Source organism: Passer montanus, unplaced genomic scaffold (assembly GCF_014805655.1).
Source record: "Passer montanus isolate IOZ18808 unplaced genomic scaffold, ASM1480565v1 scaffold24, whole genome shotgun sequence".
NCBI lineage: Eukaryota > Metazoa > Chordata > Aves > Passeriformes > Passeridae > Passer > Passer montanus.
The window spans coordinates 8,544,648-8,563,350 of NW_024367037.1; the positions used below are offsets into that span (position 1 = coordinate 8,544,648).

The following is an 18,703-nucleotide window of genomic DNA, read 5'->3' on the forward strand; positions in this document are numbered from 1 at the left end:
ATAGAACAACTAAGGAGGTGCTGCTGGCTCCCTGAGGTCATCATTGTTTCTCATCTGGGAACTGTGAAAATGGACCTAAAGTAAATTAATATTCCTCTCTATGAAGCCTTTAATTCCTTTGGTTTAGAGACACAGACAAAAAGAGTTCTCATTTCTTTTCCTCCACAGTTGGCAAGCCAGGGCTTTGTAGGAAACATAAGAGAGCTACAATGAATTAAAAAATACTTTTCTTGGATTGCCCTTGATTTTATCTCTTGTCTCTTAACTTCTCAGTTATGGCATGCATTAATTGTTGCTGGCTACACTACCACTTCTCCCCTCTTTGCAACAGGAACAACTTCATGCCTCCCACCTACTTGCATTCACTGTGCTAAAGACACCCCACTGCACACTTTTTCTAGCTGTCTTTTATTGGACAGGAAAGGTTTTAGAAAGTAGAATTGCACTTTTCTCTGCTGTCTTTAAACTGATAAGGGCTTTTTTGTATAACCTCAGTGAGGAGACTGTACTGAATATGTCATTGTTTCATCATCAGAATGACACATGGATGAATGCTGAAGGGTTCTCTTCAGGAAAGGTTTTCAGAAGAGAAAAAAATCATTAGTATCAGCATTTTTCTATTGGGAAAGTATAGGAAAAGAATTGGCTCATAAAGACTACAGATAAATGATTTCCAGAATATACTTTCATCTTATAACTTTCGGTTTTTTTAAACTTTCGGATAAAATTAATATTGATAGACGTTTTCAATTAAGTAGATGAGCTTCCCATTTCGCCACACTAAGTAGTGATATGAAATGATTGGACTGATGAATGATTATTCAGTGTGTTATAGGCAGTTTATATTCGTTCAGCGCAAATCTCAGTATCGATACAAACTTCAGGAAGAACAGATGGAAGGCAGCTCTGCCGATAAGGTTTTTGGGATTCTGGTGGACAAGAGGCCGAACATGCCCCAGAAATGTACACATCCAGCCCAAAAACCCAATTGTGTCTTGGGTTGCATCAAAAGCAGTGTGGGCAGCAGGGTGAGGGAGGAAATTCTGCCCCTCTGCTCTGCTCTGGTGAGACACTACCTGTATGATTGTATCCAGCTCTGGGATCCTCAGCATAGAAAAGACATTGACCACTTGGAGCAGGTCCAGAAGAGAGCCACAAAAATAGTGAGAGGAATGGAGAACCTCACCAGTGAGGAAAGGCTAAGACATGAAAGTTTGTTCCATCCAGAGAAGAGAAGACTCTAGGGAGACCTTATCGCAGCCTTCCAGTACTAAGGGGAGCCTGTAAGGAATGAGAAGACTCTGGGGAGACCTTATAGCAGCCTTCCAGTACTAAGGGGAGCCTGTAAGGAAAATGGGGACAAGTATTTTAACAGTAGTGGTAAGACAAGGTGTTTTAACCTAGAAGAGGGGAGATTTGGACTAGACATGAGGAAGATATTTTTACAATGAGGGTTGTGAAATGCAGGATCATGTTGCTCAGAGAGTTGGTCGATGACCATCCCTGGAAACATTCAAGGCCAGGTTGGATGGGGCTCTGAGTAACTGGATTTAGTTGAAAACATCCTTGCTTATGGTAGGGATATCGGACCGGTTGACCTTTACATGCCCCCTCAAATTTGAATTATTCTATGATGTATTTAGGTATTAGTAAAAAGAAAACAGACAAACACAGAATTGTTATTAGAATCAGCAGAATTAATAAGTAAATAGTATTTCCCTGTAAACTAAATTCAAGTTTATGGTTGATCAAAACAGACAAACACAGAATTGTTATTGGAATCAGCACAATTAATTAAGTAAATAGTATTTCCCTGTAAACTAAATTCAAGTTTATGGTTGATCATATAATGCAATTGTGATATCCTTACTTGACCTGACTTTGAAGTTCTATATGATTCAAAGCCCTGCTAAAAATCACGACTTTACCTTCCTGTAGTATTTATCCTTACCTCAGTTCTGATGTAAAACTCCAAACTAGGTATTTATGTAACTGAAGATACATTGTGTATCAGAAGAATACTAAACTATCACTCTTAGTAGAGGGCTAAAATTTAAAGTTCATTAATACTTCATAAACTTCCATATCTGCATTTACTTGTGTTACATTCCAAGAAGCTTATCCTAGCTGAACGGTACCTGGAATGGAGAGCAACAACAAAGTTTTAGAAAAATGAAGTAGTACTGAATGTTATTTAATGATATCTAGAAAACTGTGTGAAGGAGAGTAATACAATACAATAACGGGCTCTTGCAAGGAAGAAGGAATGCTGTGATGCCCATGTCTGTAAGATAACTCAGGGTCCCACTCTCTGGAAGAAAGCTTCAGGTTAAATATGAAGGAAGAAAATTCAAACATTAGGGAGAGCGATTGGTTCAGCTGGCATTGTTAGTGGTCTGAAAGTGCAGGTTAGATAACAACCTGTGAAAAAATGAGAGAAACATTAATAATCCTACATTTAGGCTGGAGGGAGAGGGCTGGACTGGGTCATTTCTTGATGGATCATGCTGTTCCCATCTTACAGAATTACCTGTGTGGAGAGATTGAGCAATATAAAAATATATAAATCAGTGTTTCCTAATGTAGAGTTGAAAGGTTTCACAGCAAGCTGGGAAAAGAAAAAGATTTTTCAAAGCTAGATCCATCTTTGAGGGGGTAAGACCAATTTAGCATTTGAACTTAGTGTGGTTTTCCAAACTAATGTATTTATGCACACACAGACAAGTATGCACATGCATAGATGCACACACATACAGTTATGGTATCATCATACTAAGACAAGCTGAAAAATATACAGATATTAAGGAGGGAGGAAACTGAATAAATTATTAAGAACTTTGTATGAAGTAAGGTTTCTGATAGGATTGTTTATGGGCCTGATTCAATTGAACTGGAATCTACTATCTATTTTTTACAGTCAGCTTCCTTTGTCCCTATCTAACCTTGAATAAATGACATATTCAGTACAGTTATTTAATGACATCATTTTAATTTATGTCAGTTTGCACCTATGAAAACAAGCTCTCCTGCTAAGAACAGTGAGAACTCCACAGAAATTTTTAAATCCACATGTTCCTGTACCCTGGGCTGCACAGTTTGTTACTGGGAATTATGCCTAAAAGGCAAGAGTTTCTCAGAGAGAATTTGTGTTGGATTTTCTCATCTTTAGTTTCTTAATTAAACTGTGCCAGAATGTGAGTTGCTGCATTTCAATTTGGCGTAAGCTCATCCAGTCTAAACTGTCTGCAGAAGCAAGATGCAAGTCCTTCCCTTGGTTTCCAATTCCAAATTCCAGCCAAGTCTGAGCTCAATATATGAGCAATGAGATCAGCCAGGAAGTGTGTACTTGAGGTCTCTAAGCTTGAGCTTCAAACTGACAGTCTAGGTCTAATGCTTCTGTCCTCAGTGTTCTGGAATGGGACAGAGAGCACAAAATTTGTTGCACACTCTTAAAATAGAGCCATCATTAATTGCCTTGTATCATACACACCCACACACACACACCCAGATGCAGACACACACACACAGAAAAATAAATCTGAAATGCATGCAGATTCCAAACATTCTCTAAGTGCAGAAGGCAGTCTGATCACAACTTATATGCAGAGCTAGAGTCTTATATAGTGAAAACACACACACACCCCGATGCAGACACACACACAGAGAATAAATCTGAAATGCATGCAGATTCAAAACATTCTCTAAGTGCAGAAGGCAGTCTGATCACAACTTATATGCAGAGCTAGAGTCTTATATAGTGAAAGTGACTAGTTGTTAAGTCTGTGTTTCTTGTAATCATTCAAAGTCAGTTCCTGCTGAGTAAGATAGCTGTGAGTTTTGAGTAGAGTAACCCTGGGGTTCTGCACTTCATATAGAATGTGACCGCAATTAGTATTCAGAGCAAGAATGGAAAATTAAGAAGAGAGCTGCTGACTGGAAGTGCTAACCCACTCAGAACAATAAAGTTCTGGAGGGATTTCCTGATCTGAAAATTCTTCAGTGTAGAGCAAAGCCCAGTGAAGGAAGTGTATAAGCTTATTGTAGAGTGAATTGAAAAATTTCTGGGACATCATTCGCTGCAAGCAGTGAATACACAAAGATTTTGTATTTAGGAGCAAAAAATAAGAAAATTAATAGAATTATAGTTTTTATACTTTCTGTTAAGGGTGAAGCATTGGGGGATAATATCAACAAGTGTTTTTCTATGTTGGATGAGTCAGCATAGTTTGACAAAACTCCCAGGAAGATAGAAACATGTTTGTGCTCTCTTTAGTGGGTAACTGTCCCAGCAAGGTACCTTTGTGTCATGTTTGTTCTTTGAGAGGCTCTGTAGAAAAAATAACACAGCAGAACTTGATAGTAAGAACAATAAAATATTTACAAATATGATATTCTTATGTTGTGAAAAATCTCAGTAAGCAGTGCTATTTAAAACACCATTTACTGGGCACATCAGAAAACACTCTGGGCGCCTCAGAAAACCACATCAAAACAGGAATTAATTTGAATGTAGTCTAGTGGAAATAATCTATTCTGGAGGAAAAAGCAATAAGTACATTTAAGCTGAAGAAGTAGTGGGTGTAGCCTCTTTATTTGCACCATGAGAAATAAAATGAAGTTATAAGCTAGTTAGGCAAAATGATGTCTAATTCTCTTGCCCAGCCTGAACACGATATTGGACAAAGGTTATAGCACTCAATACTTAACACAAGAGATTAAGAAAATCCAAAGTGTCAATTAATGAGTGTCTACATTTGACACATCATGGCAGCATCCTTAACCCTGAGCTGCCAGGGGGTGGTAGCATCTGCTTCAAGCAGAGCCATTGGGGAGCAGTGGGAAGGGAATACAGAGCACATAGGAGGGGGCCAGGATGAGGGAGGCCACAGTGGCAGGACATGACTAATGAGACTGGGACAGGCCTGGCCATGGTGGCTGGGCTTGCCCAGGCAGAGGGGCTGGCCCAAGCACAAGCTGGCCAGCAGCTTGGCAAGGCAGGAGTGGTGAGGAATGAGGCTGGAAGCAGGGCAGTGGGACCCAGTGTGATCAAGACACTTGTATGTTTACTGAGGGTTTGCACTGTTACCTGGCAAGCTCCTGACCAAATGGAAGGATGACCCTTTGGTTCCAGGTGCCCACCTTCCTAGGGAGAGCAGTCTGGAGAGAGACTGGGCTGTTTTCTGTGCATTTTCTAGATAGTCAGGAGCAAACATGAGGTGAAGAAAATTGCAGAGCTGCAAGTGAGTCTGTTTAAACTGATCTGACTAAATCAAAACATTTTCTGCTCTCCCATGTGAAGTGGAAATTTGTGCTCTTAGATGAGGCCTGTAAGAAAACCAGTTTAAGCTGTTGGCACTGGAAGACTAAGATACACTAATTTTTGGAGGCTTCTAATCAGTTGCAGAAGAGAAGTTTTAAGTAGTGCACTAAAACTTAATAGGAGCCACTTCAGTGGTGATTCTTGAAATGTTAGAGAAAAATAAAATTTAAAGGCTGAATAACTTAATCAGAGCTTTGCAAGCTTCAGATGATCTCCTTCTTTGAAGCAGCTCTGAAGCTTATTAACATACAGATAATGCAAAAAATATTATGAATTTTAAAAAGTCGAGCACATGTATATATGGTAAGTACAAGGTGAACAAATTATGTTTAAACAAGTACAAAATATTGTTTTCCTACATTAAACTATTAAAATCCCTTATGTGAAATAGTTTTGTGAGACGAAGGTGCAAGACAAGTACATGTTTGGAATCTTTGCTATGAAGGCATGCCAATGCACATGCCAGAGTAATGCTGTCAAAAACCTCACTTTTAAGTTACCATGAATCTATTCCATTCAAGTAAAGAAATATAATGAACTTAATCCTCAAACCAAATAGCTATTAAGAAATATAATTTTAAAAATGTATTAAAGAAAGTAATAAAATGTCTGTCAAAGAGAACAGCAGAATCAGGACTTGATTTCCAGTTTTCAGTGTTAAAAAGCAGAATAGTACCAAGGAGTTGTAAATATTGCCCACTTGTGAGCATTTTTGGAATGTAAAAGAGAAAAATGAGGATGACTTGACAGAGTAAATGTCAACTATTGGATAGTCACAAAAGTTTGAAGAAACAAATAGGACAAAGCAAAGAAATCCAAAGAGCTTCACCTGTCTAGAAAACTCATGTTCTGATACATGAGCCTTGGTTGTGAATCACAGTATCTTAGAAGCACTATATAAAATTATCATCTTTGACAAATAGTATTCTCCAAGCTCAAGAACAGAAGAAAATATGAGGTATGGAGCTCTCTGTTTGCATAGCATGGTCCCAGAAGGACCATAGTCGCAGAAGGACTAAAAATGTAGAATAATTCTCCAAAATAACAAACAAAAATCCAACAAATCATGTATTATTAGCACTTTTGTATTGAAGTAATACTGATTTTAAAAAAAATAGCATCCAAGCAAGAGGACAGATCATTGCAGATGACAAATTCAAGCCCCGTTGATAATATTCTTTTTAGTCTGTTGTACTTGGTGTCTACTTGCCTTGAAGGTATTCAATTAGTGTTGCACAATCTGCTTTACAAAAACTGGATTTCCCAGGCCTAAATACTGGAGGTATCATCTGGAAAGTACTTTGTTAATCACACAGAACTGAAAAAGACCTCGAAAAAAGCAGGTGTTGTAACTGATCACTGAGCAATGGGACAATTTAACCCAGTCCTCTGTTTACAAGTGAATTGACTGAACCCAGAAGGAGAAAATGTAAAATCTGGACATTATGCTTGGATGAAGAGGATTTTTTTCTCTTATGTCTAAATTACTTTTGGCAGTTGAACAATGGCTTTTTGTTTGGTTTGGTTTAAGGCGACTGGGTGTCTCTGCAGATATATTAAGTCTGATATGCTGGGATATGGTTTGAAGCTTTTTCTGACTGGCCTGATCAATCATGTTGTCATCCCTAACCTTCAGTGATTGATTAAAAGGCAGAACTCATCAGAAGTGATTCACTATGAGGAGATTATAATCTGACTATTTTACTGAGGTGATATGTTATTTGTAGTTTATAATAATTTTGGGGTTTTTTTCCTAGTATGTTCAGTCAGAGATTTTTGTTGCTTTCAAATCTAAATGAAAAGAAATAGTAAAAATTTCCCAGAATTTCCTTTTTTGATTATTATTTATGGTGGCAATACAAAACTTACAGGTGATGAGAGAATTATTTAAAATATTATGTGACCGAGTGTAAATTACATATGCCACGGTTGCAGTGAGGCTTTTTCAGTTTTGTTGCTAATAACATTGACATTTGCAGTGACATCTCAAAACTCAGGTAATCTGATACTTGAGCAGCCCCTTCTCCTAAGTAATGTGGAGCTGATGACTTGACAAAAGTGTCTTATTAAAATTTTGCAGCAAAAATGTGAAAGAAGAAGATATGGCAGTTATGATTCTTCTTTCAAATAAGATGTTCTCTTCAGCAAGGATGCCTCGATTATGCTAATATAATGTGCCAGTATCTGTGGAAATGTTCATTCCAAAACCTCCTATTGACATCAATGAAAAAATATTTAATGAAGGCAGTTGGTGGTATTTGAGTCTGTGACCTCTTCTTTAGTTTATGTTCTTTCAGGGGAACAAAGTTTCTTATCCACTGGTGGTAGAAGTAATGGCTAAGATCTCTGTAAATGAAATAACCAGTAATATTGACAATTTTTCTCTCACTTTCTGATGCATTTGTTTTAGTGACATCCACATACCAGCAAAAGTAATGAGAATATTGCCACTGATTTAAAAAAGCTATGTATAGGGAACATTTTGCATTAAATAAGGGTTTGTCATATAATCAGTTTTATTCTTTCCCTGGGGAACTCAATTTATTATTAGTCATTTTCTTCTGCCAGTGTGGGTCTTACAGCCAGTGACAGGAACAATGGCAAATATATAGCAATGAAACTGTACAAGTTGGCAGAGGCGTGCAGAAGCAATTAAATTATTCCAGCTCTTTAAAATAAAATCTGATCCAATATCAGGTTGTCAGTTTGTGTAATCAGTTTCCAGTTTTTAAAAATGCACTGCAGTCTTAAGTCAAAGGTCTGATTCAAATAAATAGATTAAAATATACCCACTCATTTCAGGGTTGTTGCACCAAGTCTTCAATATTTTATAAAAAGTTCTGGGAGTAGTCATCTCCAAAGACAATGATGAAAATGAAGCTCCAACTAATCTCAGAATATCAGTAACTTATATACTCTAATTTATGAAACTTCATGCCATTGGAGAAAGTGGCATGTTTCTTCTACTAGATAGACACAGATTTTTAAGTCAAACATTTTTATCCAGTGGTTCCACTACCTATCATATGTATATGTTATGGTGTTGGCTGAATTTCCCACACGGAGGAATGAACAGGTATCACTGACAGCAGAATTCAGGCTTGGGAAAAATGGAAGTTCACTGGAAGACTCAAAACAAAATGCTGAGTTATTATTCTCTTGATTCCTTTTCAGTATTTATGACTGCTACTCTAAGAAATATTTTACTATTTTATAAGGCTGGTGTGCCTCCAGAAACTAAAGAATGTCAAATGATAAGCCCATAGAAATAAGATTTTGTCTGTACAACAGTACAGACAGTTATATGAACAGTGTTTTTGAACAGATCAGGAATAATTGATGAATGCTGGAAATTGCTGGGAGAGCTGATATTTTGTAACCACAGTGAGGATCAGCACACATTTCTTGTAAGAATGAAAACTCATAAAAATTACATCTCCATACTGAAATCGGATAACCTTTCAAAGAAATACATGTACTTATATATGTGCACATGCAATTGTACATATAAATGCGTATATAAAAGGCAGCAGGATAGAAATAGAGAACATGTGAACTAGTGTGCAAGGCAGTGTACAATTTTGCACAGTAGGTATGGTTTTGTTACTGTTCTGCCATCAGATTAATGCAATCTTTTTTTCTAGAGTAAATATGAGCTTTTCTGAAGAGGGGAACAGACAAAAATATGATGTGGTGCATTGCAGTATAACTTTCTGGTCTATCATGTATATATATATATATATGTATGTATATATATGTATATGGCATATAAATATAAATGGTGTACATATGATAGGTATATGCAGACAGTAAAAGCAATGATTCATTAAGAAAGCATGTTGCATGCCCTCTGTTTTTTGTGAACAATCTATCTGACACATTTCTCTTCCTGGGAAGCAGTCACATGTATGCAATATTGCCTATAATCAGCTTCAGCTGCAGGAAAATTTCATTGCATTACCTGTGACAAGGCTGGCAGGCACTGGGACACCTGTCTGAAGCAGATTGCTTCAGGTAACTGAGGAAAGAAAAGCAAGGGGCACATTTAGTCCCTAAGTTATGCAGAGATGTATTATGGAGGTCTCAGCAGTTTCCCAGGAAAGGCTGGGTGCCAGGGCTGCACAGTGACTGTCTCACCCTTGCTCAAGAAGGAGGATCTGGTGTCTGGGACACAGAAACAGCTCTCTGGTGTGTCCCAAATGTGGTCAGTCACTGGGTGTTTGTATCATGGCTCTGCCTCTTCCCATACCTCCCTCACCTGTGTGGGATCCCCCCATGTGGGGCCTTTCTCTGCCAGCACAGTAGTGTGCATCATTTCACTGTCTTACTGAACAACCAGTAAATGAAGTGAGAAACACTATAAAAACTATACCTTGATATAAAATATTTCCATCTCAGTATGTCTCTGTCTACTTCTGTTAGTTGCTTCACTTTGTAGAGACCAATACAAGCAGATTCCTTATTTTTTTGGTATATAAACTCCAGGATATATGGTGAAATTAAAGTACACTTAACTGCACTTTAATTGAAATATATCCCTCTGAACTCTTCTGAAAGATGAAAATTATGTAATATGAGTAAGAGTCACTGTAAGAATAACAGATTAGAAAAAAAAATGTGCCTTTGGTATACCTAATTTCATTTGCTAGTAAGTTTTCACAAATATTCTTTTCAGAGTCACACTTATGTGAAGCATAACAAGGAATGAAAAATACAATAATACAATACCTGAAAAGGCCCATTAAAAAATCTGAGCTATTACTAAACTGTAGCAGACTGCTTGAGAGCACATAATTCTTAAACTATAAGAGTTTTAATATATTAACGAAGTGAAATTATGAGGTTTGTTGCTAATAGGATATGCACTGCTTGTGTACTTTTTGCGAAAGCAGAGGAGCTTAAAAAACATTTGTTCTGTCCATATAAAGAAATACCTGAAGTCAATAAAATTGTTTGGTAATAAGTATATTTGATGTCTAATACAGTGGAGATTATTTTTTTAGTAATTTTTTCAAGTGGAGGTCTATACAGCTCTATGCTGTGTATGCTTACTGCTTTTTTATACAATTTCTGTCCTAACTGACCTTTCTGTAAAATTTCCCTGAAATCTCAGGAGTACCCTTGGCAGTTTGATTATGTATCATGTATCTATTGAAAATAGTACTTGCTTTCTCTGTCAATTTGATGTTGCTTTTATAATCAATTGCTTTTAAAATTGGTAGTTTTCCCTAAAGTCCATATACACTTGGATATCAAATAGTAGTCTTTTATCCTCACCAGTGCTTCTTTTTAAGTAGATTTAAAGAGTTCTTTGCAAAGGGCAATATATATATATTACTTTATGAGAAAATTTAGCTTGCATGCAAGAGACATACTTTTCTAGGAGTTTCTACAAAATATGCTTGATTTGAATCCAGTTAAATTATGAAAAAGTATACCATAATGCTTTGTTTAGAAGAGCTGAGATGGTGGCAGATCCTTGTGGAAACATAAAAAGATTAATGATGGAGCTCTGCCTGGCTCTTAGATTCTCACTCCCTGAATCAGTGTAGCAGAAATGTATAAGATGACACATTGACTCTGGGGAGGGAGCAACAATGATTTGCCTTATTATTTCACATGTCAGTCATGTAATAGAGCAATATCGTGCCAAGCAGTAAAAGAAGAAATTTCTAGCTCATCTGTCCTTCAGCTTGAAGAACCATTGCACATACTTCTGAAAAAAAGTATATATTTGCAAATTAGCACCTTACTGTGGGTAAGAACAAAGAATTATCTAGATCTTCTGAGACATTCTACTTGGAAGAAAGACAAAATACCAGGAAGTAGAAAGAGTGCTCAGTTTGCATATTAATGGCTTTCCAAAGAAGTGCCCTATGGATCACCAGCTCCAGAAAAAATATTTTGATGGAATTGTTGTGTACTTTTTCTCCTGCAATGTAAAGCAAAGTTGCTTAATGTTTTTTTCAGTCATTCTCAAATGTCTGTACATGTTCCCTTTGTTGTTTGGTTGATTTATAGATCTATTTGCGATTTTTGGACTATGAGATGCAGAATTCCAACGAATGCAAAAGGAATTTTGTAGCAGTGTATGACGGAAGCAGCTCAGTGGAGGATTTGAAGGCAAAGTTTTGCAGCACAGTTGCTAATGATGTGATGCTGAGGACAGGTCTGGGTGTAATCCGCATGTGGGCAGATGAAGGCAGTCGAAACAGCCGATTCCAGATGCTCTTCACATCTTTCCAAGAACGTAAGACCCTAATCAATGCATCTTTCTTTCAGTTTGTTAAATGATACAAGTCCCAAAATCTGTTAATATTTTCTTCATGCAGAGCAGCCACTGAAGTATGTTGCCAAATAAGCTATATAAATATTCAACCAGTTTTTATTCCAAGTGTTTGTAGTAAGCAATATTTTTTAATGCAGCAGAGAGACCACAAGATTCAAAACCAAGAAAACAGGTACAAGTGGTCATGACCGGTCCAGTCATATAGCTGTGACTTTTGTCTGATCCCCAAGCTGCATGAAAGTTTTTCCTTACACAACATGGAAAATAATACAACTCTGAAAGTTTTTGTGAAGTCGGATAATTTTCTCTGATTTTTTTAGATTTTTTTGATCTCATTATGATATGCATTTGAAGAATACCTTATGATTATTTTAGCACAGGTAGTGGGTGTGTGCATATAGCAGTGAACATATGTGTCAGATATTATTAAGCAAAGAGTTTAGGGTTTTTTTGTAGTAACAAAAGCTTTCTAAAAGCCTTTCATATTTTGGTTAACATTCTCTTTATGTGGCTTACATGTATTTATATTTTTATATGAAATCTGGACTCAGATAATAAGCAATGTAAAAGAAGGAAAATGTAGTTCTAGCCAGTTTAAGAAAAGAAACAATCAGGCAAATCACAAAAATCGCTCAACAAAACCCAGTAGTTTTGTTCACTGAAAACTCTTGACCCAGATAATCCTGTGAAAGACCTATGAAAGATATCTATTTGTTTCCTTTGATAGGAATAATACATATTTGGCCTCTTTAGAAAGGTACATTTATTTTCACATGCTGGTTCATGTTAATTTTTAATGTGTTTTTGGTTTGTGCATCGTGTGTCTGATGGAAAGATTTCTTTGTGGCTGCCAGTGGCTGGAACGAAGGCTCAACCCACCAAATACATTCTTCATCTGTATTCTGTGTGTGTGTACCCTGCAATGAGGCAACGAGTCTCTGTTGAGAACAGCTTCCATAATTCCTTAATTATGGCTCTGATTAAAAAATTTCTGACATTTTACATGTCTGAAACTTCATGAACCACTGTACTCTCACATTCACAGCCTTAGGGTGGATTATATTATTCTTGCCTGCAAATCAGGCTGGGGTCTAAAAGACACTGAGAACTCTTGTTGAGATGATACTGCCCTTTTCTCATTTCTGCAACTGGAGATGTCTTGAATATTCAAGATCTGATTCATTTTTTTTCACAAGGCATCTTGATCTGTTACCTTAGAAACAACTGCATAGACACTGGAGGTTCACAGCATATAAAGAACTGGAGAGTGAAGCACTGTGATGACTAACTTGAAATGAAGGTTTGAATAAGTGTGTTTGCAAAGCTCTCATATTTTAAAGGATAATAAGGAAAAATGTAGTGGGTTTTTTTTCTCTTACATTATTCCTAATATATTTACCTGACATGCTACATCTTATGAGCTATTCCTTTCTTGTAAGCAGATGATAGTTTATACTGAATAGTATTCTGACTGAGAAATTCAAAATACTTACATAATGTGCTTCCTGTCAATTTGCTCTGAAGAGTCATTGCTCACTAAAAGCTGAAAATTTATTAAAGGTTAAACAATACTTTGAAATATGTCTACATAGCCTGCTCATAAATAGTAGAAAAAAATGCATCTGTGATTTTAATGCTGGGAATTAACTTTAAAGATGTAAAGGTGATGCAGATGGTATTTTCTGTGTCTTGTCAGTTGTCCCTAAGTGCTGCCCTCCGCCACACACTGGTGCTGGCTGTCAGGAGCTGGCTAGAACAGATGTCAGTGAGACACACTCTGAGACACAGCTCATGGCACGGAAACTGCAACGTCTTTCAGCAGCGTGTGGGAATAATTAGATCATCTGCATGGAAGAGAAGGAATGTCAGACCTCATTCAGGGAGATGTGCATCAGGGAACAGACACCTGTGTGTCTATTCATGGACAAAGAAAGAGGAAAAAATTCTATTTTGTTCATATAAAGCTGAGAAAGGAACAAAATAGAACATTGCATTTATGTTGCAGTAATGTGCATCGGAAAGAGTGACAAAGTATTTTCTGTTCCTGTGGGAATTACCAGGAGGTGTTGTGATCTGTTACTCCTATAGTTCCTCTCCTCAGTGTGGAGTTAGGCTGTTGAGACTGTGAGTTTTCCTTTACACAAGGCTCTGTGTACTGGAAGTGGTATCCTGTGGAAACAAGCTACTAAGCCTGAGCATTGTTTTCTTTAAGTGTGAGTCTATTCAATGTTTATTTCAGTTACAGACCCATTTCTTGGGGACTTGACATTTGTACAGAACAGAGAAATCATAGATTTCTTCTATGATTGTTTTTACATGTTTCAATCAGTGTGTTCCAAATCCATTTAAAATATGTATGTATTTTTTGTTGGCATCTAAAAAGTAGTCTTACAAGTTTCCAAACCTCTCACAGTGATTCTTTCAGAGCAGCAGTACTATAAATATGTCTTAAGGAAAAGCATACAGCATACAATGCATGAGGTTGTTAAATTCCCTGCACCAGAAAATCAGGAATGATTTTCATCATTGTCAAAATAGTAGTTGAGGTCTAAGCAACTCTTAATAAATGATTAATTCTTAATAGTGATAATTCATAGTGATGCTCTGATATTTCATTGTCAGCATTATTAACTATTCCAACAGCCATTTTGGGTTTGACTCCTTGTATCCTTATCTTTTTAATTTTTAAGATACCTTCGAAGTATGATCATATTTTTGTACATGGGAGTCACTGTTACACTAGATTTTAAATATCCAATAAATTAATATAAGCATCAGTAAAAGGTAAACAAAAATCTGATATAATCAGAAGGTGTCTGACATCTGATAAGAAGACTTGAAAAATGAATCTTTGTTTTCTCACCCACTGACTAAATGTTCATTTCATTTTCTGTGATTGAAGAGTGATCTCCAGCCTGATTAATGACAGACATGCTGCACCCACAGCTTCTTCAAAGAGCTGCTCCTCAGCAGACACACCTACGCTTTAGCCTAAAAGCAGATTTGTAGAACCGGGGCATATGGCATAAGAGAAAAACCCTCTGTATGCACAGCAGACAAGACGTTCACTTTCTCACCTCTGACTGCCCTTTGGTAGCACGGCTTCCTTCTGTGCCCATAACCCCAGACCTGAAAGACTTCATTCCTTCTCTTATTGTCCCTTTGAGCTCAAAGTCTCTTCTTAGAGCCCTGTCACAAGCAACTTTCCTAATGGAGCACAAGTTCTATCATTCTTATTTTATTTTTATGAAGAAAACCCATATTTGGACAGAAGTCTAAGGTCAAGCTTTGAAGAGTAGTGTGCAGTTTGATCAAGTAATGGCATTCAAGTCCGTGTTTACAGACTTGAAGATCATCACCCAGCATGGGCAGTTCTTTAATGGGCAAGAGGGACTGCAGGTATGCAGCACTAGGGACTGTGTTTTTGTGGCAAAGCTAAGGGAAGTACTGAAAAAGGGAACAGCAAGCTGTTTAGTGCAACCTGTGAAGAGGCAGCTTCTCTTTGCAAGGACTTAGGCATGTAAACAGATTGCAGCTTTGCTGGTTCTGCTCTCTGCTTCCACACTAATATTTTAAAAAGAAACCATTGGGATTGCCTCGTTACTGGTGAGCACTCGTCTGTGATTTTCTTCCCTTCTGTGCTATTTGCAGCTATCTCTAGTGAAAACCCCTCACTGGCTAAGCATCCCATTGACTCTCTGACCCTGAACAAAATAATTCTTTGTGGTGCCCAGAGTGTATTAACAGAACACATGCTGGAGGTCTGAGCACAGGCTCCTGACCTGCCATTCTCTGGTGAGTTTGTATATCAAAGAAACCCTGAACAAAAACCCATGAAACCACATATAGGTGTTTTTGAAAGACTAGATTATTGATCTGTATATGGTATTAACTGTCCATAAATGTTACATTTGTCTTTCACAGAGCTGTCTGAAGGTGACTGAAAAAGCATCAGTATTAAGCCCATTTCATTTCCAAGTTTCTAATAGCTGTATTTTTACAAGCCTTTTTTTTTTATTACTGGCAAATCATATACTTGTAGTGCACAGTATTATAACGATCTTAATAATTTCATAATTTTAATAAAGCACATGAAATTGTCTCTCAATAAATAGTTTTCCTCGAAGAGACTGATAGAAAACTTCTTCCTTCCAATGATGATTCAAGGAACATCTGAAGAATTTAAATTTTACTTGTCTTGTGGAGGAAAGAAAGTATTATTTTTCATTAAAGAACAATGGGAAAATCCAAATGATCTGTACTTAAAGAATTTGTGTGTGCAGAGCATGATGCAATGAGCTATCTTGGATAGAGGAGGAGTAGGTGTGAAATTTCTAACAACTTCAGTGTAAAATGTTTCTCACATCTAACCATTGTTGAGATTTCAGAGTTTTCTCATTCACCCTCAGAAGGAAGCGAGACCTTTCAAAAATGTTATGACAAAAAAGGAAGGGGAGAAAGGACGGAGAGAGATAAGCCTAAAAATAACAAGTAGGGTAGGACATTTGTCTAAGATTATCCCATCCTGGCCTGAAATCCCTGCCTTGAAACAGGCTCAAAGGGTAAATCCACATGGTTCAATGAAGTGCAGCATAGACACCCAAGCTGGCTGGCTCAGCTAGTTCACACCCTGGAAACAAAGGAGTTGCACTAACTGTGGATGGTGCTGAGAAATAGTGAGACATACACTGGAGAAAGCACGGCACTGAAGTGGAGCAGCCAGGCTGCGCACCAGTTCCATGACAGATCTGCTTTTAGCTCCATCTTATAAAAATATTTTGACCTGCCCATGATTGCAATTGATATCCAGAGTATCCTTGCAATGCCCAACAAAATTATTCTTAATGCACAGAAATAGTGTGTTTTGTTACTTATGTAACAATACCACAATGGTATAATAATTGTTAATCACATGGAATATTTAATTGTTATACTGCTTTACAAATTCTGTAACTTTATAGTATAAATTGAAATGCTTTACTTGTGTCCTTACTTGTGACCATTTATTTTATTGTCAGAGTGAAACCAGTATAACTTTTCTAAAAATATAAATTACAACTGCTTTTATTTCATGTAGCTTTTTAAGGATGGCATATGGAAGAACTATTAATACATTTTATGTTTCTCTGCCTTAGGGCTATTCCGGATTAAAATATGTTTTAATAAATTTAAAAGTGTTGATTGCAGGCACATGCATTTCTAAAACCTTCCTATAAAATATAGGCTACTACATTGGTTCAGTTTTTAAGAATTTTGAAAGCAATAACCTTCAAATACCAAACCAAAGCTTTTTTGAATACTGTGGTGGAAATCTTCAGAAATATAAATAATATAACAATCTCCTAAATTGTACTAGAAACAGAACATATTTACATTCTTGTTAACAGAAAGAGGGTTGTTATTATTACAGCTGGTGTTTTTAAACATAGGTTTCTATACCTGAAAAAGACTGGGATAGCATGTCTATTCCTGTTAACACACATGGTTATATATCTGCTAGGATAATAGCACCATCTTCTGTTCAGTGTAAATAGCTGTTGCAAAGCAGGAAATGTTGCATTAAAATTAATTCCAGAACTATAACATTTGTTTGCATATTAAGATACAAGGTATTCTTACACATAGCACTCACAGCCATGAAAAGAAAATATTATCATTAAAGTAATGCAGAAAGAAAATGTTTTGTATTTTAAATATTGTATATATGATTTAATAAAATAATTATATTCTATAAAAATAATTATTGGTTCAATTACAAACTAGAAAAATAACCTCTCATAAAATTTTTCTTTAATTAATGATTTAATTTAGAATACAGTATTTTTGTGCTGTAAAAAGCAAAGAATTGATTAGAGATCTTATTAAAATACATCAGGTCAAATTATTGATGTAGTTCTGATTTTCTCAGCTGTGTTATAATTATTATGAATTGTTCATCGTGCTGAATATGCTGTCTCACTTACTTCTAGGCCAGTACCTTGGTAGAGCTTGATTTAAGGCAGCTTTGAGTCACAGGAGAAATAACACAATTGTGTGTTCCCAGCTGTTACTTTTAATCTAATTATGAAATCAGATTTTGAGCCATGGAAGGGATGGAAGGGACTCCAGGATATGGTCTGGTTCAATCCTTTTGCTCTAAGCAGGGTCAGCTACAGCAGGTGGCTCAGGGCTGTGGCCAGTTGGATTTTGAGTATCTTCAGTGATGGAAACACCACAACCTCACTTAGTAAACCATCTCTGGCACAGTGTTTGACCAGCCTCAAAGTAAAAGTTAGTTCTTGCATTCCAAGGGAATTTTCTGTATTGCATTTAGTGCTCATTGCTTCCTGTCACTGGGCATTGCTGAGAAAAACCTGGCTTTGTGTTCTTCACTCCTGCCCAGAGGGTGTTTGGATGCGTTGACAAAGCCTGCTCAAAACAGTCCCAGCTTTCTCAGCCTCTCCTCTCACCCCCAATATCTCAAGCCTTTAAAGGCCTTCATGGACTCTTGCTGGGCTCACTGCAGACATCTGTGTCCCTTGTGAGCAGAGGAGCCCAGAACCTGACACAACACTGCAGATGTGGTCTCTCCAGGTAAATAGAGGGGAAGCATCAAACCTCTCAGCCTGCTGACAATTCTGTTTTTAATGCAGCCCAGGACAGTGGTGGCCTTCTTGGCCACAAGGGCACATTGCAGACTCAAGGTGATTTTCAAGGTGACCTTATTGATTCCAGAACATTTTCTGCAGGCTTGCTTTCTAGTCGGTCAGTCCCCAGCACGTACTGGTGCATTAAATTATTCCTCACAATACACAGGACTTTACATTTCCTTTTGTTGATCTACTTGAAGATCCTATTTGCCCAGCCCACTGAAGCCTCAATCAGCAGGACTTTTCAGAGATAGTCAAGAGTGGCTTCACAATGATGTGAGTCACCTACTGGAGGCATCACAATGGAATCCAGGAGTTCATGTCTGTCCTTCCCTAACCTCAGCCCCTTCCACTCAGAGAAGTCATATTTCTGCTGGGATCATGCTGCCCTACCACCACCACATATATGTATCCTTTCTAACTTTGAGCTTAGTCAGGAGCTCATTGACCATCCATGCAGGATAA

General features: G+C 37.2%; 1 protein-coding gene across 5 annotated transcripts in view; it reads left to right on the plus strand.

Annotated features, from left to right (window-relative positions):
• The window catches only part of NETO1 (neuropilin and tolloid like 1), a 79,413-nt gene that overhangs the window by 35,629 nt on the left and 25,081 nt on the right, over positions 1–18,703 (plus strand). For all 5 annotated transcript variants that reach the window (XR_005627638.1, XR_005627636.1, XR_005627637.1 and 2 more), the window contains exon 7: positions 11,342–11,570. Coding sequence is in view for 2 of the 5 variants with exons in the window: in XM_039711121.1 (XP_039567055.1) it covers positions 11,342–11,570 (229 nt within the window). In the remaining 3 variants the exon portion in view is untranslated. The remainder of the gene's footprint in view (positions 1–11,341; positions 11,571–18,703) is intronic.